Source organism: Ipomoea triloba, chromosome 12 (genome assembly GCF_003576645.1).
Source record: "Ipomoea triloba cultivar NCNSP0323 chromosome 12, ASM357664v1".
In the NCBI taxonomy this organism is placed as follows: Eukaryota; Viridiplantae; Streptophyta; class Magnoliopsida; order Solanales; family Convolvulaceae; genus Ipomoea; species Ipomoea triloba.
In genome coordinates this window covers 13,781,087-13,805,370 of record NC_044927.1, presented here as the reverse complement: position 1 = coordinate 13,805,370, position 24,284 = coordinate 13,781,087, and the positions used below count along the sequence as shown (strand labels likewise).

Genomic DNA, 24,284 nt, shown 5'->3' with positions numbered 1-24,284 from the left:
TGGATAAAGTGCATTATTTGAAATTACATGATTTTTTATATATTACAAATAATGTACATTCAGTATACAAATTAAATACTTTTAGTATATTAAAAATATATATTGTAAAAAGTGAAATTACTTAATAAAAGATTTTTTTCCTCTCGCCTCCCTTTGCGAGTCTCTCTAGGGTTTCTTGCCCTTTTCTTGCTGTTGCTTGTTTTTGACGTTTTTCTTTGTTCTTCCGATTACGATGGCGACGACGGATATCTCTGACTTGTGTGCAAACCTAACTCTCGCTGATGTGGATGATGAGGATGGGTCCATGCAGATTCCTGATGTCCCGGTGGATCATGCGGCTGGGGATGGGGGATACTATGCAATGTGTCGAGTAGTCACCAATAAGCAGATCCGTTTTCAGTTCTTTCAAGACACTATGGCACTTGTTTGGCAGCCGGCAATGGGTCTCACAATGCGACAACTACAACCTCAAAGATTTCTGATACGGTTTTATCACGACGCTGATATCTCCCGTGTGTTGGCTGAGGGACCATGGACGTACGAGCAGTGTTTATTAATCATGCAGAGGCTGCAACCTGGGGAGGACCCGGAGAATGTTGTACTCCAATTTGCTGAGTTTTGGGTACAAATTCATTCTTTGCCTACTGGGTTTCGGTCTGAGATAGTTGTATCTGCTATAGGAATGTTCCTAGGCAATCTGGTATGTGTGGATGAGCGGAATTTTGATGGGGGGATGCGAATGTTTTATCGTATCCGGGTTGCAATCGATGTTAGTAAACCGTTGAAGAAACAGATGAAGTTGAAGAAGGGGAATGCTACCTGGGCGTTTATCGATTTCCGGTACGAAAGACTTCCTACTTTTTGTTTTCTGTGTGGTGTAATAGGCCACGGGGATAGGGTTTGTGATAAGACTCCGAGATACCCTTATTTCAGGCACATTTTAGGGTGTTTTATCGCGTCTATAGCATCCTTATTTGGTAAATTATGTTCGTAAATGTTTGAAAATCACTAACTGATGCACAGAAGCTACTTATAGCTTAAAAGAAGTAAAACAGGAGCCCCGGGAGCAAATAGGACCAAAAGATGAGCTTAAAAAGCAAACCAGGCAAAAGCGGAGCCTTGGAGGACCAATCTGGAAGGCCACACGCGTGTGAGCAAGCGTGGAAACTTTCCAGAAGCTCCCCACGCACGCTCACACGCGTGTGAGAGGCGTGGAGGCGTGTTGCGCGAATTTCAGCTAGGCTTGTCATTTCGGAGACTATTTAAACCCCTTTGATGAATTTCCAGAGGAGGATTCCAGAATTTTTAGTTTTCCCTTTTCTTAGTTTTTCCTTTGGAGAACTTTCTCCATTTTTTCCTAGTTTCTAGATTAGATCAATCTCCATTGTAGAAGACAACAAGCTTGGATTGAAGATCTTCTTCTCTCTAGGTGATCTCTATTTCATTTCTATAATTTTAGTAATCTTATTCTTGGATTAAATTAGCTTTTGCTTGCATTTCATATCATGAGTAGCTAATTTAGTCTAGGGATTTGGATTGTGTGATTGAATATTGCTTTTGTGATGATCTTATTTCTATATCTTGGATCTATGAGTTTGTGTTGATGGATTATCTATTCTTGTCTTTTGATTGTTGTTTTGATGAGATCTTGTTTGGATTTGGCCAATCTAGATGAGAGATTGAGCTCTTGACTCTTTCATGTCTTTGATTAGAGTTAGGATTTAAAGCTTTACACAATCAAAGTTCCTATGGACTTCTTAAGAATAGTAGGATAATGTGTAGCCTAAGTGTTTGATAAAATTCCTCTTAGAACTTTGGATGCTTGAAGGCACTCCTAAGTCAAAGAAGCCTTAGTACACAAGGTGGAAAAGGACTAAGACAACACACTCTTGAATAGCCAATATCCTAGCAATCCTAATCCATGACCTTGCACTCTCACTATGCAATATTCAAGAACACTATCCAATCCCTACCCCTTTTACATATTCCCAAAATCACTTTTACTTTACTACTCTTTTGCACTCAAACCAACCAATGAACTACACTTTCACTTGCAATTCCACCCTTCACCACACTCAAGTCCTATGCATGATCCAATCAAGTAAACTCCCGAATGTTTGACATACCTCCACGTCCCTCCTTCGAGACCGACACTCGGGGAGTCACAGACTTTCCGTTTTATCATAAAAATATCTTTTGACATTTCACCCTATGCACGCAAGTGTTGTCAAAAATGGCGTCGTTGCTAGGGAGGGCAATAGGTTGTCATATGTTTTTGTTTACTTTGATTGCATGAATGCTATATTTGAGTAATGTTAATGCATTCCACTTAATTTTGTTTTATTATTACTTGTTTTGCTACTAACCCAATTCACTACTTCTAGTCAATTGTGGAAATTTCTGTTTCATTGATAATTTTACTAGGTGAATGCACACGAGAGCAAATGGAAATCAAGGTCTACTACCCTACATTCCTAAAATTAATAAAGCAACTAGAAGGAAAAATATCCAAGGATCACTAATGGCTTCATCAAGCGCAACAAGAAACCCACAAGGAAGAGGCACAGCAGTACCAAATCCACCCCTAGTTCCAATCAATCCACAAGTACCAATTAACCATGAAGAACCAATCATTGAAGAACCGCAGGCTAACAGAGCAAACAATCAAGAGAACATTCGTGAAGAGGAATATTATGGAAACCCTCAAGAACCACAAAGATCAATCGCAGATTACATGACTCCAGATTTTAACATGCACAACTCGATCTATGTACCTCCAATGGAGAATGTCAACTTTCATGTGCATCCAACTATTCTCACACTGGTTCAGAACAGTCAATACTCGGGATTACCATATGAAGATCCCAACGCACACATCACAAGATTTATACGAGCATGTGGGATGTATAGACAAGAAGGCGTTAGCGAGGAAATAATTCGACTAAAATTATTTCCATTTTCAGTTATAGGAGAGGCAGCACGATGGTTGGAAAGCCAAGACGACAATCATTTCAGAACGTGGCAACAGTTGCATCGCAAATTCATGAACGAGTTCTTTCCCATTACAAAAACTATGAGGATTAGAAGGCTGATACAAGAATTCAAACAAGGAAGACTTGAAAGTTTGGGAGAGGCTTGGCGAAGATTTAAAGTTCTTAAAAAGCAGTGCCCACAAGATCTGATGCACCCATGGGACATGATTAGCTCATTCTATAGAGGGTTGAGTTCGGGTGGTTCCGAGTTCGGGTTCGTCTGTCGATGGGGTCCCGGCAATTATTGTTGGTGAGCAGAAGCGTAAACGTACAGATGTTGAGTTTGATGAGTTAAACGATGCGAGTAGGGCGATGGAGTGTGAGAATGCGGTGTCAAAAAATGGCTTGGAGGCGGGTATTGCGATGCATGCCCGCCAAGAGTTATGAGTCTCTTAACCTGGAATTGCCGGGGGCTTGGCAACCCGACGGCAGTTCGTGTTCTTGCGGACTTGATTCGCACTAAGAGGCCGAGTTTGGTTTTTCTGATGGAGACTTTTCTGGTTCGAGGCAAAATGGAACCGATTCGCAGGCAGTTAGGTTTTCCTAATATGCTTGTGGTTGATGCTCAGGGTCATAGGGGTGGTCTGGCACTCTTATGGACTGACAGTATGGATGTAGAGGTAACGATTTTTTCACATAATCACATCGATGCTACTGTGACAGTTGATGTAGGTAGTCTAGTATGGCGGTTTACAGGATTCTATGGGTTCCCTGAGAGGGCCCGTAGACGCGACTCATGGAATTTCCTCCGTAATCTTGCGGGTTTAAGCTCCATTCCATGGGTGGTGATGGGAGACTTCAATGACTTATTACATCAGCATGAGAAGCGTGGTAGAGCACCTCATCTGGACTGGCTTCTTACGGGCTTTCAAGAGGCTGTTGCAGATTGTGGACTGGTGGACTTTCCTTTTTCGGGCCACCAATTTACCTGGGAACGCTCTCGAGGTTCGGCTGCAATGGTGGAGGAGAAACTAGATAGGATTCTAGTTACAGACACTTGGCTAACTTTGTTTGACGGCGCCACGGCTACTTCTGTGTCGTGTCCGTATAGTGACCACTTGCCCTTACTGTTAATGCCAATAATAGTAGCACATCCCCCTCGACGAAAGCGCTTCTGCTTTGACAATATGTGGCTATGGGAAGAGGTTTGTCGAGAGATTGTTCAGCACAGTTGGTCGAAAACAGTTGGTTTGAGTGTTATGGATAGAGTTGAGGTTTGTAGTCGGGATATTTGGAGATGGGGTCGAAACTACAACAAGGATTTTCAGCGACGTATTGATGAGTGCAAACGAAAATGGATACCCTTCATACTCGTAGGGATGCTGGTGGTTTATCTGATTATAATTGTGCTGAAAGGGAGCTAATTACTTTGTTGGAGCAGTTATTGGAAACAAAGGGCAAAAGAGCACTGGTGGAGGGATGGTGATTTAAATTCTAAGTACTTTCATAATTCTGTTAAATCCAGGAGGAGGAGGAATAAGCTTTGTAAATTGCAAAATGAGGCAGGTGTGTGGATTGAGGACTCAGATGAAATATGTGGTATCATGGTTGATTATTTTTCCACTTTATTCAAAGCTGACAGTGGGGATATGGACGAGGTACTCTCCTGCATTAATTCTTATGTGAAGCCTGCGGATAATGAGATGCTAATCAGGCCAGTCAGTATGGAGGAGGTTAAAGCAGCTGTGTTTCAAATGCATCCTGATAAGTCGCCGGGGCCTGATGGGTTTGGACCGGGATTTTATCAACAGTTTTGGGATGTGGTAGGGGGTGACGTAACTTATTTTGCAAACAGTTTGTTGATACTGCTCGCCTACCGGTTAAATCGAACGACACTTTTATTGTATTGGTTCCAAAGAAGGCCGTTCCCGAGTCCATGAAGGATCTTCGCCCAATTGCGCTTTGTAACGTGCTATACAAAATAGCGGCGAAAGTGTGTGCAAATCGTATGAAACCTATCCTTGATGGTCTTATTTCTGCAGCGCAAAGTGCTTTTGTGCCGGGTCGTTTAATAACGGATAATATTATGTTAGCATATGAGGCTCACCATTTTCTGAAGCGTAAAACTCAGGGGAAGGTGGGTGTCGCTGCTCTGAAAGTTGACATGAGTAAGGTATACGATCGTGTGGAGTGGAGGTCTTACGCGCGGTATTATTGAAGATGGGGTTTGCTCAGAGGTGGGTGGATATCTTGTTGGAATCAGTTAGTACCGTGAAATACCATGTGTTGCATGAGAATCGTCAGTTGGGTCCAATATTACCAGAAAGAGGAATTCACTAAGGAGACCCTCTATCTCCTTATCTATTTCTTCTTGTTGTGGAAGGGCTGAGCTCGTTGATCGAGGATAGAATGCGGAAGGGGCTACTGCATGGGGTGAGAGTTGCTCGAGGAGCACCACCTATTTCTCACCTACTATTCGCTGACGACTGTTTTTTATTCCTCCGTGCAAATGATGTGGAAAGTACTCATATGAGGTCTGTTCTTGATTTATATTCTTCAGCCTCGGGTCAACGAATAAATTTTGATAAGTCCATGGTCTGTTTTAGTTCCAATGTTGCACAGGCAGATCGGAATGCAGTGGTTCACACGTTGGGTGTCGCTCAAGGTGACACTACGGGCAAGTATTTGGGCTTGCCTTCTTTGGTGGGCAGGAATAAGAAAGCAATTCTAGGCTATCTGAAAGACAAGATACTTAATCGCATTCGTAGTTGGAATTCAAGGTTCCTATCTCGTGCAGGCCGGGAGGTGTTGTTGAAGAATGTTTTACAGGCAATGCCATGCTATTCTATGATGGTGTTCTTGTTGCCAATGGGGCTTTGTACTGAGATTGAGACTATTTTGAACAAATATTGGTAGACAGGTAGGGTTGGTGATGGCAAGGGCATGAGGTGGAAATCTTGGTCGAACTTATGTAAACCTAAAGAGGCAGGTGGTATGGGGTTTAGGAAGTTACGAGAGATGAACTTGGCCCTCCTAGGGAAACAGGTATGGCGACTATTGAGTAGACCCGATTCACTTGTGACGAGGGTGTTCAAAAGTCGTTATTATCCCAATTGTTCTTTATTTGATGCAAGTGTAGGGTCTAACCCTTCATTCATTTGGCGTGGGATTGTGGAAGCTAGGAGTGTGGTTGAGAAAGGCTGTAGGAGGTGTATCGGTAATGGTCAGTCAACTTTCATAGGCTATGACCCGTGGCTGGTGAATGATGATAATCCTTACGTGAGTACTGTTAGGAACACAATGTATTAGGTTTTGATGATACCAAAATGTATTTTAGAATCCCCTAAGTCTCGAAAGATAGGAATCAATGTAAGTTCGACAAGTAAACTAAGAGCGAAAATACAACCGGGTAACTTGAGCTCAACTCGGAAAATATTCAAGCTTAAGGTAAACTTGTGTGAACATCTTAGAAAGTCTCATGGTGTAATCCTATAGATAGATCAGAAGAAGGCACGGGACAACACTGGAGGAATAAGGGTCTGCGAGACATCAACTAAGTCTCGAGACATAAGCATAGTTCGAGAAGTAGGACCTCTCGATACAACAACCCAGTTCGAGACATAAGCAGAGTTCGAGAGATAGATCTCTCGATACATGGGGATCAAGACATCAAACAATCGAGACATCAATCTTGGTCTCGATAAACTAACATTTCTCCAAAAGGCTGAATGATAGTCAGGAAGCATGAATAAAGTTTGGAGAAGAAGAATATCATGGAGATAAAATATTAAGGAGGTGCCAGAACTGGATGCCACATCAGAATTCCACAACAAACGGATAGAAGGTGCACTAATCCAAAGTCAGTCTTATTCCCTAAAACGAGGATCAATGGGAATTTAAAAAGAGTAACTTTTACCAAAAGTAGCAAGTGGAGCATGGACTCAAGAAAGTGGATTATGGAATATCCACTACCAAACAAAAGGTTCAAGTTACAAGACCACCACTCCATGAAAAATGCTGAAACGATGCAAGTCCCATACACAGCATGGGAGACAAATTTCAAACGGAATAATTTTCCCTCCAACGGAATTATTCCTTAACTCTCATATAAAAAGGACGTGAAGACACAAGTTAAAGAGAGGGGGAGGATTCGTAAGAAGTTGGTTCGATTCGAAAATCTTAAGAGGTGTCTATTTCAAACGTTCANCACCACAACCGACCAACTTTTCAGAGATCTCAAAGCCTTCGAATTTGAGATGCTTCCGAGAGATGAGGACGTGGTGGACAGACGGAATGTGGCACTGGTTGCTGATCAACCATCCACCTCTTCAAGGTCAGATCCTAATCCCACTAATATGTTATCTGACGAACAGTTTGCTCTCTTCATGAGGAAATTCAGGAAATTCATGAGGAAGTCAACGGAGAGCAACACAAGTTCACCTTCCTCCTCAAGAAGGAACAATGAGAAACATTCATCCAGAAGGATAGAGGAGGAAAATCAGGGTCTCTGCTACAACTGCAGGAGACCAGGGCACTTCAAGGCTGAATGTTCTTACCCTATGGTAAGTAAGTATCAAGGCCAAGAAGGCAGGGATTCCAGGAGAAAGGAGGAATCCAAAGAGAAGCCAGCACAAAGTGGCTTCAAGGGAGACTCAAGGAAACATCTACGCAGAAAGGCGCTTGTTGCTGAGGAACTCGAGAGAACAATCGAGGAGTCCGAGACATCGAGCTCCAGTGAAGGCAGCAGCAGCTCAGAAGATGAGAGGGGACTCATCTGCTTATACACCGAGGAAGAAGAGGATCAATGTCTAATGGCCATTGACAATGAGGTAACCTCCACTTCCACATCTCGCTGCTCTACCTCTACCTCTCGTTGTTCTTCGTTCAGAAGCGATGAAGATCCCTTTGAGATGCTTGAAACACTTAAAAGGGATCTCGGTATCGCTAACAGCACTCATGCCAAAATCCGGGAAGAAAACAGCAAGCTAACTGTTGAAAGAGATATGCTTAAGAATGTCTCGAAAGAGAATTCGGAGCTAACTCTCAAAGTAAGTGAGTTAGAAGCCAAAGTAATCCTACTGGCTGAAGAGTGCAAAGCTCGAGAGACCAGAGAGCTTAATCTTAGAAAGGTCATAGCATCATACACTAATTCCTCCAAAGCTATGGAGAAAATGGTAAATGATTACAGATCTACGAGTGATAGAACCGGTCTAGGGTTCCGTCAAGACTGTCTCTCGAGAGATAAACAGACCAATGATTTGGGAACTTCAAATAATGAAGGATCTCAACCCAAACCAAACAAAGGCCATAAAAGACCAACAAAAAAGACCAGAGTAGCTATTCATAAACCGTCCCTATACACCAGCAATGGAAAGTATAGGAAAGCTACGAAGAATGACCGGGTAAACAATATCGAGAGATCACCTTGCTATCTCTCGCAAGGCCATTCCAAGTACAAAAGGAGCTACATTCCATATAATGCGCTTCAAGGCAAATATGGAAGGTCTGAGATCCACAAAGTTAGAAACTCACGGATGGAGAAAGGCAGACTCTATCCATCTAGTGAGAATTGGTCATCGAATCATTATTTCTGGAAGAAACCTCACTTCCAGCAATTTCACATGACCAAACAGCGTATGAAAGGCATGGTGTATAAGCCGATCGAAAAGTCTATACCTAAGTTGATTTATGCACCAAAGAGGCCCAAAACCTTTGCTAGCATTCCTTATGATTATCAAACGTACAATGGCTACATTGCACCTAGGCCTGGAGTAATAGGTCCAAGGTATAAATGGATGCCTAAACTTACTAACCAACCAGGACCCAAAGTTTGGGTACCTAAATCTGTTTGATCTGCTTGCAGGACACCAGGGACACATGGTTCATTGACAGTGGATGTTCGAGACATATGACGGGAAACTTAACACTGCTAGAGAACATCCATCCTATCGAAGGTCCCCTGGTGACATTTGGAGACAACGAGAAGAAAGGACGTACAAAGGCCGTTGGTGAAGTTCATAAAAATGAATTGGTGATCAAGGGGGTATCCTACGTTGAGGGGCTCAAATTCAACCTCCTTAGCACAAGCCAGTTCTGTGACAAGGGCTACAGAGTAATCTTCACCAAAAGCAAGTGCCAAATCATACAAGAGAAATCTCTCGAAGTCGTCCTGGAAGCAGCAAGGAAAGGAACCATGTACATAGTGGATTGGAGATCTGCCAAACCATCCCTATGTATGCTGGCAAGAAGCAAGGAAGACTTATGCTGGGATTGGCACAGTAAGCTTAGCCATCTGAACTTCAAAACTATCAACAAGCTTACTAAGAGGAACCTTGTGGAAGGACTGCCCAAAGTTACATTTCGAAAAGACAAGATTTGTGAGGCATGTCAACGTTGCAAACAGACCAAATCCTCTTTCAAAACCAAAGCCGAGACATCATCTACTAGACCACTAAGTCTTCTCCATATGGACTTATTTGGCCCAGTAGACCCACCCAGCATGAGAGGAAGAAAGTACACTCTTGTGGTAGTAGATGACTACACAAGATTCACCTGGACCGTGTTCTTAACCAAGAAAAGCGAGACAAAAGTTGCCTTACCAAACCTTCTGAAGCAGGTTCAAATTGAAAAGGATGTCTCGATACTAAAGATTCGGTCAGATCAAGGTGGAGAATTCGTTAATCAAGTTATCGAGAGCTACTGCAACGAAAACGGTGTTCATCATCAGTTGTCAACTTCTCGAACGCCTCAACAGAACGGGGTTGCTGAAAGAAGGAACAGAACTCTCAAGGAAGCCGCAAGGACCATGCTCTCGCAAGCTAACATATCTCAAGGATTTTGGGCAGAAGCAATCAACACAACATGCTATACCCAAAATCGGTCCTTGATCGTGAAAGGAGTTGGAAAGACTCTATATGAGTTGTGGAATGGAAGAAAACCGAATGTAAGCTACTTCCACACATTCGGGTGCAAATGCTATGTCCACAACAATGGGAAGACTCAGCTAAGAACTTTTGATGAAAAGGCAGATGATAGAGTATTTCTGGGATACTCATCATCCAGTAAAGCTTTCAGAGTCTTCAACAAGCGAAGGTTGGTGGTTGAAGAATCCATACATGTCTCTTTTGATGATAGAGCATCAACAGATCAACCATCAAAGTCAATGGAAGCAGCTGAGGAAGCTCAGTCGGAGTCAATCGAGAGATTAGACTCACCTCTCGATGGGAAGAAACCGATAGTTCGAGACGTAGCGGAACTCCCGTCAGAATCAGATGATGAAGAGCCTACCAAGAAGAAAGCTTCTGACTCAGTTGATCCGATCCAGATCATAGATGCTCAACCCACATCTCAACCTTCAACGGAAGTGTCAACTGAGGAGCCACTACCCGACCTAAGATGGCTGAGAAGTCACCCTGCTGATCAAGTGATTGGAGATGTACATGACAGAGTTCGGACCAGATCAGCATACAGAGAAAGCATGATTGCTTGCTTTCTATCGCAAATAGAGCCTAAGGTGATCGATGAGGCTCTATGTGATCCAGATTGGGTGCAAGCCATGCAAGAGGAACTTCATCAGTTTGAACGGAACGATGTCTGGGAACTAGTTTCGAGACCTCATCATCAGAATGTCATTGGTACAAAGTGGGTTTTCAGAAATAAGATGAATGAGGATGGAGTCATTGTTAGGAACAAGGCCAGACTTGTTGCCAAAGGCTATTGTCAGGAGGAAGGAATAGATTTTGATGAAACCTTCGCTCCAGTGGCACGTCTCGAAGCCATACGCATCTTTCTCGCATATGCCGCCTTCAAAGACTTTAAAGTATATCAAATGGATGTCAAGAGCGCTTTTCTGAACGGACTTCTCGAAGAAGAGGTGTACGTTGAACAACCTCCGGGTTTCTTGAAGGACGTGGGAGCTGACAAAGTATACAAGTTGAAGAAGGCACTTTACGGCTTAAAACAAGCTCCGAGAGCTTGGTATGACACCTTATCCTCTTTTCTACTTCAGTGTGGGTTCACCAAAGGCCTAGTGGACAAAACATTGTTTAGAATTAAGGATGAGGATCACATTTTATTGGTGCAAATCTATGTGGACGATATCATTTTTGGAAGCACCAATCCAGACTTGTGCGAGAAGTTCTCCAGGTTGATGAAAGGGAAGTTCGAGATGAGCATGATGGGAGAACTCAACTACTTCCTTGGATTACAAGTGAGACAGCTTAAGGAATGTATCTTCATCAATCAGGAGAAATACACCAAGGATCTGCTCAGAAAATACAACATAGAAGGGAAATCCTCAGTCAAAGTACCCATGGGAACCTCTCTACGTATCGATGTCGACAGTGAAGGTCGAGAGGTCGATCAAACTACATATCGAGGTATCATCGGATCTCTTCTTTATTTAACTGCTAGTAGACCAGATATATCCTTTGCAGTAGGTGTATGTGCTAGATTTCAGGCAAGTCCTAAGGAAAGTCACTTAAATGCATCTAAAAAGATCCTTAGATATCTCAAAGGTACGCAAAGTGTTGGACTTTGGTATTCGAGAGGTGGATCTTTCGAACTTATGGGTTATTCAGATGCAGACTTTGCCGGTTGTAAAATAGATCGAAAGAGCACATCAGGGACATGTCAGTTTCTAGGTGGAAGACTTGTCTCATGGTTTAGCAAGAAACAGCATTCGATAGCTACAAGCACCGCTGAGGCAGAATATGTAGCAGCTGGAAGTTGCTGTGCTCAAGTTTTATGGATGAAGCAACAACTACTGGATTATGGTGTTGAATGTAAAGAGGTTAAGATCATGTGTGACAACACAAGTGCTATAGCTATCACTCAGAATCCAGTGTTACATTCAAGAACAAAACACATTGATATCAAGTATCACTTCATCCGAGACCATGTTGAGAAAAAGGATATAACTTTGGAATACGTTGCAACGGAGGAGCAACTAGCAGATATTTTCACAAAAGCGTTATGTGAAAATAGATTTTCTCAACTAAGGTTAGAATTGGGAATGATAGAATTGGGATGAGTGATCAAATCTTATCTTCTTGTATTTAGTGCCATGAACTGTTTCGCATGTGAGGGGCGGTTTCATCAACTTTATGGCAGCTTTGGAGTTACACAGCATTGAATGGTCATTCATATGGCATCCCGTGACTCAACAGTGGTAACCATTTTGGGCTATAAATAGAAGGGTTTTCTCATCAGTTTATGTCATCGACTTCTTCATGGAGAAGAAGAAAGGAAAAGACGATGTACCGTTCTGGTATAGAGGGAGAAAATCAGCAACGAAGTCCAAAGACTTTCAAGGAGAAAACTATCCAGAATCAACGAAGGGTGAACAGATTGCGGAGCTTCCTGATAATCCAAGCAAGCATCCTATTCCCATCCAAGGTGAATGGATCCCCAAATGCGAGGAGATCCACAACGATGGGATACTGGAGTCAGGAGAAGAGTCTTGCACAAGTGGGACTCCTACCGCTGCACATTCTGGAAAAGGACCTCCCTCAACCAAATGGAGAACCAAGGGAAAGGGAGATGAAGCCTGTGAGGAAGGCAGCAGCGGAGAGAAGAACAAGAAAGGGAGTAGCCACCCCTAGTTCTATTATTAGAGAAATAGGACTTTAGATGGCTAGTTCCTGCTCTAACGATAGATTCCTATTAGGCTGCCCAAGGCCAAACAAAAGTTTCTATGGAATCTAATAGGATATTGATTCATATGTAATCCTTTCAAAAATCACTAAATGAACTTAAGGAAATGTTCCAAGTGATATCTTCTTTTGATGAATCAATCTTGTCTTCGTATCGCAATTGTGTTCGAAAGGTAGTTCGAGAGGTACATGTTCAGTTTGCCTATTTGTGTTATGTCTCGAAGAAGGGTAGTTCGAGAGATCACTTCAAAAGATATCAAACTGACTATCTACGTATCTCTAAATGGAGGAATAAGGAGGGTTAGGGATCGATCACTCAGGGGGAAGATCCTTAACCACAGGAATGCTCAGATGGAGGAATAAGGAGGTTTAGGGATCAATCACTCAGGGGGAAGATCCTTAAACTAGCAAAGTCGAGAGTTTACCTTCGATAGGTAAAACAAATGAGCTCAACGGATATATGTGGAATGGCTAATTTTGGGCATTAATGCTAGCCACGTGGTCTTCGGTTATTGACGATTTTCTGCTCTTAAAGGCATTATCTTGATAAGTGGGAACATGCTTATATAAATATCATCTCTTTATATCCCACTATCCAAAATCGTATTATATTTTACCAAAATACCCTTACCATATCTTACATACATAACCGTTATAAAGGGTATTTCTGACCTTTAAATTCTTTTAAATTAACCGGGATTCCTTTTTCGGGTCAAGCTCTCAACCCTACCCATATATCCAACCCGAATCCACATGATATAAAAGCCAAATTCTTCTTCCTTACCCGGATTCAAGCTCAAACCGAATACCCAAAACCCCCAAATCCTAAACACTGTACACATTCCCTCCAAAACCTCAAATCTGTCAACAATGGCGTCCGAATCCTCCACATCAACCTCATCTTCCGACGCATATCAGAGGGAGTTGCAACACATTCGCACTCAGATCAAACAAGTCAAGGCGGGGAGTATCCTTGACAAAAACGGCTTCATCACCCACTCGTCAAATCCAAAGATGGCGGAGAAAGTCCTGAAGAAGTTTGAGAAGGCAGGACTAATGAAATACAAGACGCACGACTACCAAACCATTCATGAACTCGACTTCACTGAATGGTTCGCGAATGCCAAGGTCACGAAGAGCAAAATAGAGAGTCGGTTCAATGAGATTGATATCACGACCTCTGTTGGTGACCTCAGAGCGGCATTCGACTTCGCGACGTCGGAGGAAGCAGTCCAGCATCTCTCGGATTACGACCTGGACAAGCAAGCCTTTTGGGATAAAATCCGACTAGAGACTGCACCGCCCAGAGCATCCTCTGCCCTCCGCAAGTTCCACCTAAAGGAGAGGTTTGCTCTTGCTGGCGACCTAATAATGAAATTCGTGCTCGGCAAAGTGTCTGGAACTGACGAAATCAATCTGGACATCCTCAAAATCCTCCACGCCATCTGGAATAACAACAAAATGGACTGGGCACGTATCATCTTCAATTTTCTTCAACAGCAGGTGCAAAGCTCAGTCTCCAACACCAACCTGACGATCAGTAAAAAGGTTGGTTTCGGTTTTGTTGTTCAACATCTTCTAAGTTTGAAGGGCTTAGAACTGAGGGAAGGGCGAGAGATTCATCGGAATACCTATATGGGTAGGACGAAATCTCAAGCTCCAAAGGCTAAAGGTGTTAAGGGTGCACCTTCTCCCTCGAAGCCTAAGGGAAGGGGCAAAAGGAAAGCCCCAGCCAAGGAGAAGGAATCTGATGATGAGCCTCTGGATACCCTGGTCAAGAGGGTTGCCTTGACAAAAAGGGCTAAGAAAGCCAAAACCATCGCCATCACTCAGATTCGAGAGGTAACACCCTCAGCTATCCAAGTACCATTCGAAGACAGGGCACAAGCCCAGGGGGAACCTCAGGCTACACTGGCCACTGAGGTTGAGAGAGTGCCCCCTACCATGTCTCTGTCAGGAGCTTTATCTGTAAGTCTACGTGCTGATGAGTCTGTTGTCGAGCCTCGAGAGGAGGTTCGAGAGATTGAATGTACTGGGATCAGTGATCCAGTACAGACAGAAGTTGAGGAACCACGAGAGGTGGCTCGAGAGGTAACAGTGGAAGCTGCATCGGCAACAGAAATCCTGTCTGCTAACTCTGATGAGCTGAATGCTGAAATCACTTCTCAGTTGGATCAAAGTACTGAAAATATGTCTAGCCTGAATGACTTCTCCAGAGTACTTCGATGGATCAACTGGAGAACAGGTCCGATTGATCAATTGATTTCGAGAGCAGCAGATATGGTGGCTGAGGAGGACTTTGCTTTAAATTGGTTAAACCTCGCTGCAATCCCAGCCAATGAACTTCTGAATCTTGCCCATGAGATGCACGTAACCAGGAGAAATCTTGGTCGATCTGACAAGGGAAAGGGCATAGCTGTTGATGCGCAAGAAGCTGAAGACGAGCCTGTAGTGGATCCTGAATTAAAAGCTCAATTTCAAGAAGATATCAGGCTCGCCACTGCATTATCCTTGGGACATCACGTAGAGGATACGAGAGGTCTAGGAGAGACCTCTGGGATTGCTCGAGATGATTCTGAGAACCCAATACCAACAGCCGCAATCCCCTTGTCCCAATTAAATTTCTCTGCTCCGGACGAACAGGTAGCAGCTTCGAGAGGTGAATCCGAGACCTCTGAAGCACTTGAGGTGGCACCCAGCTCAGTCATACTGCTGCCAGCTCCTGAGTCCACACCCTCAAACAACACCGATGAAGCACAGACAGTTCGAGAGGGTGAAATACCGTTGCTCCAACTCCCAGGCTTTCCCATCGATACGGAAAGAGAAAGGTGGAGTGCACCAGCTGCTCCTGAAACCATAGTGATTCCTGACTCACCTGAGCAAGCTAAAGTGCAATCTGATGAGCAACGAGAGCAAAATGTTCAAAGTCCTGCTGGTTCGAGAGGTACTGAGGAGGACGATGCGAACATCGAAGGTGGAAACAGGGAAGCACCTGTCGACACTTCGTCTCCAACCCCACCAGTAGAGAACCAAGTTCCCAGCACTGGTTCGAGAGGTGACGCTGAGGGGGAACTTCTATTGGATGGAAACCGGGAAGCGTCCAATACCGAAGAACCCTCCCTGGCTGATCCAATCTCAACAGTCGCTGAAGCTGAGGCTCCAAGTTCGAGAGGTGAAGAGCAAGAAGTGATCCATCCCTCAGGTGGAAACCGGGAAGCACCTGACATGGAGCTACCTTCGCGCTCTGAACCCAGTGTCCCTGCGACCCCTCAGACACTCAATCGAGAGGTGGACTCGCAACTGCAAGTCATGGGTGGAAATCTGGAAGCACCCAAGTCCCCTCCGATAAAAGGTACTTCTCACTTCTCTTCTTCTACTTCTGACTATGATCAACAGGCCGAAGAAGTCTTCATTGGCGAAGTGCGTCAATTCATGGCTGATCAATCTCAGAAGATGGCTCAGCTCGAGAGAATACTCGCTGTTGTCCGCAATGCTGCAATGCCTGCTGCTGGCATAAGTGAATCCCAAGGCCGTCATGCAGAACTTCTCGAACAGGCAGTATGGGCTGAGGATGCAGCACGGAAAGCTGCAGATGAAGCTGCTGTAGCTCGAGCAGAGGCTGTAAGTGCGAGAGCTGAATTAGCTGAGATACGAGCAGAGCTTCGAGCCTTTCAATACTCTAGTGAGCTTCGACAGGACGTAATCAAAGCACTAATCGATGATCTGTCGAACCAAATGCCTGCCCAACTTCAAGCACTCTTCGAAGGCATGTCCACCCTCCTTTCCCGCACAGATGATGCCACCAAGGGGGAAAATACTCAAGAAAGGACATCAACAATCAGCAAGAAGAAAAGGGCAGCAAGTGAACCAGCTGGACCTCCTCCAAAAGTCCCAAAGACAATAAGCAAGGCAGTGNAAAGGGCTAAGAAAGCCAAAACCATCGCCATCACTCAGATTCGAGAGGTAACACCCTCAGCTATCCAAGTACCATTCGAAGACAGGGCACAAGCCCAGGGGGAACCTCAGGCTACACTGGCCACTGAGGTTGAGAGAGTGCCCCCTACCATGTCTCTGTCAGGAGCTTTATCTGTAAGTCTACGTGCTGATGAGTCTGTTGTCGAGCCTCGAGAGGAGGTTCGAGAGATTGAATGTACTGGGATCAGTGATCCAGTACAGACAGAAGTTGAGGAACCACGAGAGGTGGCTCGAGAGGTAACAGTGGAAGCTGCATCGGCAACAGAAATCCTGTCTGCTAACTCTGATGAGCTGAATGCTGAAATCACTTCTCAGTTGGATCAAAGTACTGAAAATATGTCTAGCCTGAATGACTTCTCCAGAGTACTTCGATGGATCAACTGGAGAACAGGTCCGATTGATCAATTGATTTCGAGAGCAGCAGATATGGTGGCTGAGGAGGACTTTGCTTTAAATTGGTTAAACCTCGCTGCAATCCCAGCCAATGAACTTCTGAATCTTGCCCATGAGATGCACGTAACCAGGAGAAATCTTGGTCGATCTGACAAGGGAAAGGGCATAGCTGTTGATGCGCAAGAAGCTGAAGACGAGCCTGTAGTGGATCCTGAATTAAAAGCTCAATTTCAAGAAGATATCAGGCTCGCCACTGCATTATCCTTGGGACATCACGTAGAGGATACGAGAGGTCTAGGAGAGACCTCTGGGATTGCTCGAGATGATTCTGAGAACCCAATACCAACAGCCGCAATCCCCTTGTCCCAATTAAATTTCTCTGCTCCGGACGAACAGGTAGCAGCTTCGAGAGGTGAATCCGAGACCTCTGAAGCACTTGAGGTGGCACCCAGCTCAGTCATACTGCTGCCAGCTCCTGAGTCCACACCCTCAAACAACACCGATGAAGCACAGACAGTTCGAGAGGGTGAAATACCGTTGCTCCAACTCCCAGGCTTTCCCATCGATACGGAAAGAGAAAGGTGGAGTGCACCAGCTGCTCCTGAAACCATAGTGATTCCTGACTCACCTGAGCAAGCTAAAGTGCAATCTGATGAGCAACGAGAGCAAAATGTTCAAAGTCCTGCTGGTTCGAGAGGTACTGAGGAGGACGATGCGAACATCGAAGGTGGAAACAGGGAAGCACCTGTCGACACTTCGTCTCCAACCCCACCAGTAGAGAACCAAGTTCCCAGCACTGGTTCGAGAGGTGACGCTGAGGGGGAACTTCTATTGGATGGAAACCGGGAAGCGTCCAATACCGAAGAACCCTCCCTGGCTGATCCAATCTCAACAGTCGCTGAAGCTGAGGCTCCAAGTTCGAGAGGTGAAGAGCAAGAAGTGATCCATCCCTCAGGTGGAAACCGGGAAGCACCTGACATGGAGCTACCTTCGCGCTCTGAACCCAGTGTCCCTGCGACCCCTCAGACACTCAATCGAGAGGTGGACTCGCAACTGCAAGTCATGGGTGGAAATCTGGAAGCACCCAAGTCCCCTCCGATAAAAGGTACTTCTCACTTCTCTTCTTCTACTTCTGACTATGATCAACAGGCCGAAGAAGTCTTCATTGGCGAAGTGCGTCAATTCATGGCTGATCAATCTCAGAAGATGGCTCAGCTCGAGAGAATACTCGCTGTTGTCCGCAATGCTGCAATGCCTGCTGCTGGCATAAGTGAATCCCAAGGCCGTCATGCAGAACTTCTCGAACAGGCAGTATGGGCTGAGGATGCAGCACGGAAAGCTGCAGATGAAGCTGCTGTAGCTCGAGCAGAGGCTGTAAGTGCGAGAGCTGAATTAGCTGAGATACGAGCAGAGCTTCGAGCCTTTCAATACTCTAGTGAGCTTCGACAGGACGTAATCAAAGCACTAATCGATGATCTGTCGAACCAAATGCCTGCCCAACTTCAAGCACTCTTCGAAGGCATGTCCACCCTCCTTTCCCGCACAGATGATGCCACCAAGGGGGAAAATACTCAAGAAAGGACATCAACAATCAGCAAGAAGAAAAGGGCAGCAAGTGAACCAGCTGGACCTCCTCCAAAAGTCCCAAAGACAATAAGCAAGGCAGTGGAGGAAGCCAAGAGGAAGGAGGATCTAAGGGTTCAGCGCACAAAAGAATTAGAGAAGCGAAGAGAAGAAGACAGAGAAAGAAAAAGGAAAAGGCAAGAACAACAAACAGAGAAAGAAAGAAAAGATGAACAAAAGATGATCACCTTCAAGTTCGGAAATAGAGAAGACACCGAGCAAAGTCTCGTCCATCAGATCTTCAATCTGGTGAAGTATGTTGGAATGTCTCTTCACAGCAACATGTCTCCAGATGAATGTATCTACTGGTGGAAGAACGAAGTAATTGAAGGTGAGTTTGTTGGGGAGGCTTTCAGAAACTACCTATACTTCCATGTCACAGATGACTATCTGAGTTTGGTAGACACAAAAAACCCCATCAAGACACGAGAAGCAATCAACAAGAAGATTCGAGCAAACAAGAAGTAAGCTCTCGTAGTCCATAACTCTTTCTTGATCATCTCTGATTGTTCTTGATCTCTTTTGCCTTCTTCTATTTTATCTTTTCTGCTAAAACCTTGTAAAACATTCCCGTTATGTTAATATATATATATATCTTTTGCTGGGGTGTTGCGTGAGTTCTTACTTCATGCTTTAGCAGATTAGCTCACTTGTCAAACTTACCGTATGCGCTGAAAATAAAATCAATGTTCTTTTCTTGCTAATCAGTCATACGAGTGAGTATAAGTGTTGGCATCATCAAAAAGGGGGAAATTGTTAGGAACNACGAGAGGTCTAGGAGAGACCTCTGGGATTGCTCGAGATGATTCTGAGAACCCAATACCAACAGCCGCAATCCCCTTGTCCCAATTAAATTTCTCTGCTCCGGACGAACAGGTAGCAGCTTCGAGAGGTGAATCCGAGACCTCTGAAGCACTTGAGGTGGCACCCAGCTCAGTCATACTGCTGCCAGCTCCTGAGTCCACACCCTCAAACAACACCGATGAAGCACAGACAGTTCGAGAGGGTGAAATACCGTTGCTCCAACTCCCAGGCTTTCCCATCGATACGGAAAGAGAAAGGTGGAGTGCACCAGCTGCTCCTGAAACCATAGTGATTCCTGACTCACCTGAGCAAGCTAAAGTGCAATCTGATGAGCAACGAGAGCAAAATGTTCAAAGTCCTGCTGGTTCGAGAGGTACTGAGGAGGACGATGCGAACATCGAAGGTGGAAACAGGGAAGCACCTGTCGACACTTCGTCTCCAACCCCACCAGTAGAGAACCAAGTTCCCAGCACTGGTTCGAGAGGTGACGCTGAGGGGGAACTTCTATTGGATGGAAACCGGGAAGCGTCCAATACCGAAGAACCCTCCCTGGCTGATCCAATCTCAACAGTCGCTGAAGCTGAGGCTCCAAGTTCGAGAGGTGAAGAGCAAGAAGTGATCCATCCCTCAGGTGGAAACCGGGAAGCACCTGACATGGAGCTACCTTCGCGCTCTGAACCCAGTGTCCCTGCGACCCCTCAGACACTCAATCGAGAGGTGGACTCGCAACTGCAAGTCATGGGTGGAAATCTGGAAGCACCCAAGTCCCCTCCGATAAAAGGTACTTCTCACTTCTCTTCTTCTACTTCTGACTATGATCAACAGGCCGAAGAAGTCTTCATTGGCGAAGTGCGTCAATTCATGGCTGATCAATCTCAGAAGATGGCTCAGCTCGAGAGAATACTCGCTGTTGTCCGCAATGCTGCAATGCCTGCTGCTGGCATAAGTGAATCCCAAGGCCGTCATGCAGAACTTCTCGAACAGGCAGTATGGGCTGAGGATGCAGCACGGAAAGCTGCAGATGAAGCTGCTGTAGCTCGAGCAGAGGCTGTAAGTGCGAGAGCTGAATTAGCTGAGATACGAGCAGAGCTTCGAGCCTTTCAATACTCTAGTGAGCTTCGACAGGACGTAATCAAAGCACTAATCGATGATCTGTCGAACCAAATGCCTGCCCAACTTCAAGCACTCTTCGAAGGCATGTCCACCCTCCTTTCCCGCACAGATGATGCCACCAAGGGGGAAAATACTCAAGAAAGGACATCAACAATCAGCAAGAAGAAAAGGGCAGCAAGTGAACCAGCTGGACCTCCTCCAAAAGTCCCAAAGACAATAAGCAAGGCAGTGGAGGAAGCCAAGAGGAAGGAGGATCTAAGGGTTCAGCGCACAAAAGAATTAGAGAAGCGAAGAGAAGAAGACAGAGAAAGAAAAAGGAAAAGGCAAGAACAACAAACAGAGAAAGAAAGAAAAGATGAACAAAAGATGATCACCTTCAAGTTCGGAAATAGAGAAGACACCGAGCAAAGTCTCGTCCATCAGATCTTCAATCTGGTGAAGTATGTTGGAATGTCTCTTCACAGCAACATGTCTCCAGATGAATGTATCTACTGGTGGAAGAACGAAGTAATTGAAGGTGAGTTTGTTGGGGAGGCTTTCAGAAACTACCTATACTTCCATGTCACAGATGACTATCTGAGTTTGGTAGACACAAAAAACCCCATCAAGACACGAGAAGCAATCAACAAGAAGATTCGAGCAAACAAGAAGTAAGCTCTCGTAGTCCATAACTCTTTCTTGATCATCTCTGATTGTTCTTGATCTCTTTTGCCTTCTTCTATTTTATCTTTTCTGCTAAAACCTTGTAAAACATTCCCGTTATGTTAATATATATATATATCTTTTGCTGGGGTGTTGCGTGAGTTCTTACTTCATGCTTTAGCAGATTAGCTCACTTGTCAAACTTACCGTATGCGCTGAAAATAAAATCAATGTTCTTTTCTTGCTAATCAGTCATACGAGTGAGTATAAGTGTTGGCATCATCAAAAAGGGGGAAATTGTTAGGAACACAATGTATTAGGTTTTGATGATACCAAAATGTATTTTAGAATCCCCTAAGTCTCGAAAGATAGGAATCAATGTAAGTTCGACAAGTAAACTAAGAGCGAAAATACAACCGGGTAACTTGAGCTCAACTCGGAAAATATTCAAGCTTAAGGTAAACTTGTGTGAACATCTTAGAAAGTCTCATGGTGTAATCCTATAGATAGATCAGAAGAAGGCACGGGACAACACTGGAGGAATAAGGGTCTGCGAGACATCAACTAAGTCTCGAGACATAAGCATAGTTCGAGAAGTAGGACCTCTCGATACAACAACCCAGTTCGAGACATAAGCAGAGTTCGAGAGATAGATCTCTCGATACATGGGGATCAAGACATCAAACAATCGAGACATCAATCTTGGTCTCGATAAACTAACATTTCTCCAAAAGGCTGAATGATGGTCAGGAAGCATGAATAAAGTTTGGAGAAGAAGAATATCATGGAGATAAAATATTAAGGAGGTGCCAGAACTGGATGCCACATCAGAATTCCACAACAAACGGATAGAAGGTGCACTAATCCAAAGTCAGTCTTATTCCCTAAAACGAGGATCAATGGGAATTTAAAAAGAGTAACTTTTACCAAAAGTAGCAAGTGGAGCATGGACTCAAGAAAGTGGATTATGGAATATCCACTACCAAACAAAAGGTTCAAGTTACAAGACCACCACTCCATGAAAAATGCNCACATCTTAGTGTGTGAGAGAGTTACAAAGCTTAAACTGCTATACATCTAGAAGGTGACCGAAGCGGCTCTACATCGAAGTTGATTCAACGATAGATTTTGGTCAGATTGGAGCTTGTTACACTCAACTTTGACAACCAAAGGTCCTTACTTTGGATTAAGCAAGAAGAGGCGGAGTAACCTAGCAGCTGTCTAGTGAAGATCCTGAGGCTTGAGGCGGGCTTGGTGATCAAAGCTCAAGTGCTCGAGAGGTGGAGTAACTAGAAGCGGGGAGAAAAACCTGAGGAGAGGCGGAGTAACCTGGGAGCTGTCTTGTGAAGATCCTGAGGCTTGAGGCGGGCTTGGTGATCAAAGCTCAAGTGCTCGATAGGTGGAGTAACAAGAAGCGGGGCGAAAAACCTGAGGCTTGAGGCGGGCTTCGTGATCAAAGCTCAAGCGCTCGATATTGTACTAAAAAGGGAAGTTTTAGTGCAATCCTTCCAGGGAGTTTCTGGAAGAAGAGTAGATGTAGGCGGGTTGGCCGAACCACTTAAAAATCTCTCTCACATTTACTTTCTGCTTTATCTCTCGCTATCTAACTCTCGAACTGCACTACATATAACCGCACCTCTCGAACTAACTCAAACTCGTGCTAACTAAAAGGGGATAACCTTTCCGCTGCGCATAAAACTTTGTCTTCATCTTGTGAGGTATCGGACCTAAACATCCTAAGTCCTATACACACGAGAAGTCGAAAAAGATTTGCAAAATCTTATACAAGTCTATTCACCCCCCCCCCCTCTAGACTTGTACCCCATCCCCTTGGGACCAACAAGTACCGTGTTACATGATTCAATCTTTGCTGCACCGGTCTCTTTGCTTCTTAATGTTCAGGGTTCGGGCTGGGATGTGGAATGTGTTAGAGATATTTTTAATGAAAGGGTTGCCACCATTATCCTGAATATTCCTGTACCTATACGCAAGCCGGCAGACACATGGGCTTGGAGTGGAGAATCAAGAGGTAATTACACTGTGCGATCATGCTATAGACTCTTGACAGGTGAATTTAATGCCCATGAGCCATGGCGACTGATTTGGAAGCTATTCGTACTGCCAAAGGTTAGATTATTTTGTTGGCAGCTTGCGGCTTTAGTGTTGCCATGTCGTGATGCGTTGATGAATAAACATGTGTCCTGTGATTTATCATGTCATATGTGTGGACAGGTGGAGGAATCTGCTTATCATCTGTTCGTGCAGTGTCCTTAGGTGGCAGCAATATGGTCTCAGATGGGGCTGCCGGCGGTGACGCATGTTCAAGGTAACATGGTTTCATGGTTCTTCGAGTTGCTTGGCTTGCTTAATGACTATTTAAAATGTAAGTTTGTGATGGTTTGTTGGGCTTTATGGGGCAGCAGAAACGAAAAGGTGTGGAATGGTTCACCGTTTACTAGCCATATGGTTACCAATTTCGCCATTTCATACTTGTCAAATTGGAGAGATGCGCAGGACACGAGCCAGGGGAAAAATGATGAATTCACTCAAGGGGTTCGTTGGAAGATGCCGTCGCCCGGTCGAATAAAGCTTAATACCGATGCTGCTTTCGACCAAGGTAGCAATACTATGGGTTTGGGCTGGGTTTTACGAGACGATTGCGGACGTTTTTGGCGGCTAAAGGAATGTGTGTTATGGGCAATTATGAGGTTAAGGAAGCTGAGGCAGTATGTATTAGAGAAGCACTTACCTGGCTGAAAGGAACATGCATGGGAGAGGTTGACGTTGAAACTGACTCTGAGATTGTTTTTAATGCTTTGTGTTCAAACTCCTTTAGTTCTTGTTTTGGTTTCATAATTGATGATGTTAAAGAAGTAGTCTCCACGATTCATGGGATTGACTTCTATTTTGCTAAGCGATCTGCGAATCGCGTTGTCCATTCTGTTGCTCGGGAAGCCGTTTCTTTGTCAGGTTGCGAAGAGTGGTTCGATGCCCCTCATCTTTTTCTCGTTGATTGTATTCAGTTTGATTTAATGAATTAAGTTTTTCTTCTCAAAAAAAATATATATTGTATTCAGTTATTCATGATTCATGCAACTATGTGGACAAT

The 24,284-nt window shown here is 44.4% G+C and overlaps 2 protein-coding genes across 2 annotated transcripts; both read left to right on the top strand.

Moving 5' to 3' along the window:
* Positions 1–232: 232 nt before the first annotated feature.
* On the top strand, positions 233–897 carry LOC115999404. The gene is made up of 2 exons (XM_031239256.1): positions 233–840; positions 885–897. Exons 1-2 carry the CDS (start codon positions 233–235, stop codon positions 895–897), a joined length of 621 nt encoding a protein of 206 aa, XP_031095116.1.
* Positions 898–3,415: 2,518 nt separating this feature from the next.
* LOC115999403 lies at positions 3,416–23,932 on the top strand. Its single transcript, XM_031239255.1, has 10 exons — positions 3,416–4,246; positions 4,414–4,454; positions 4,498–4,826; positions 5,015–5,145; positions 5,595–5,801; positions 5,889–6,017; positions 6,112–6,189; positions 23,078–23,204; positions 23,408–23,501; positions 23,596–23,932. The coding sequence occupies exons 1-10, from the start codon at positions 3,416–3,418 to the stop codon at positions 23,930–23,932; spliced, it is 2,304 nt and encodes a 767-aa protein (XP_031095115.1).
* Positions 23,933–24,284: the final 352 nt, after the last annotated feature.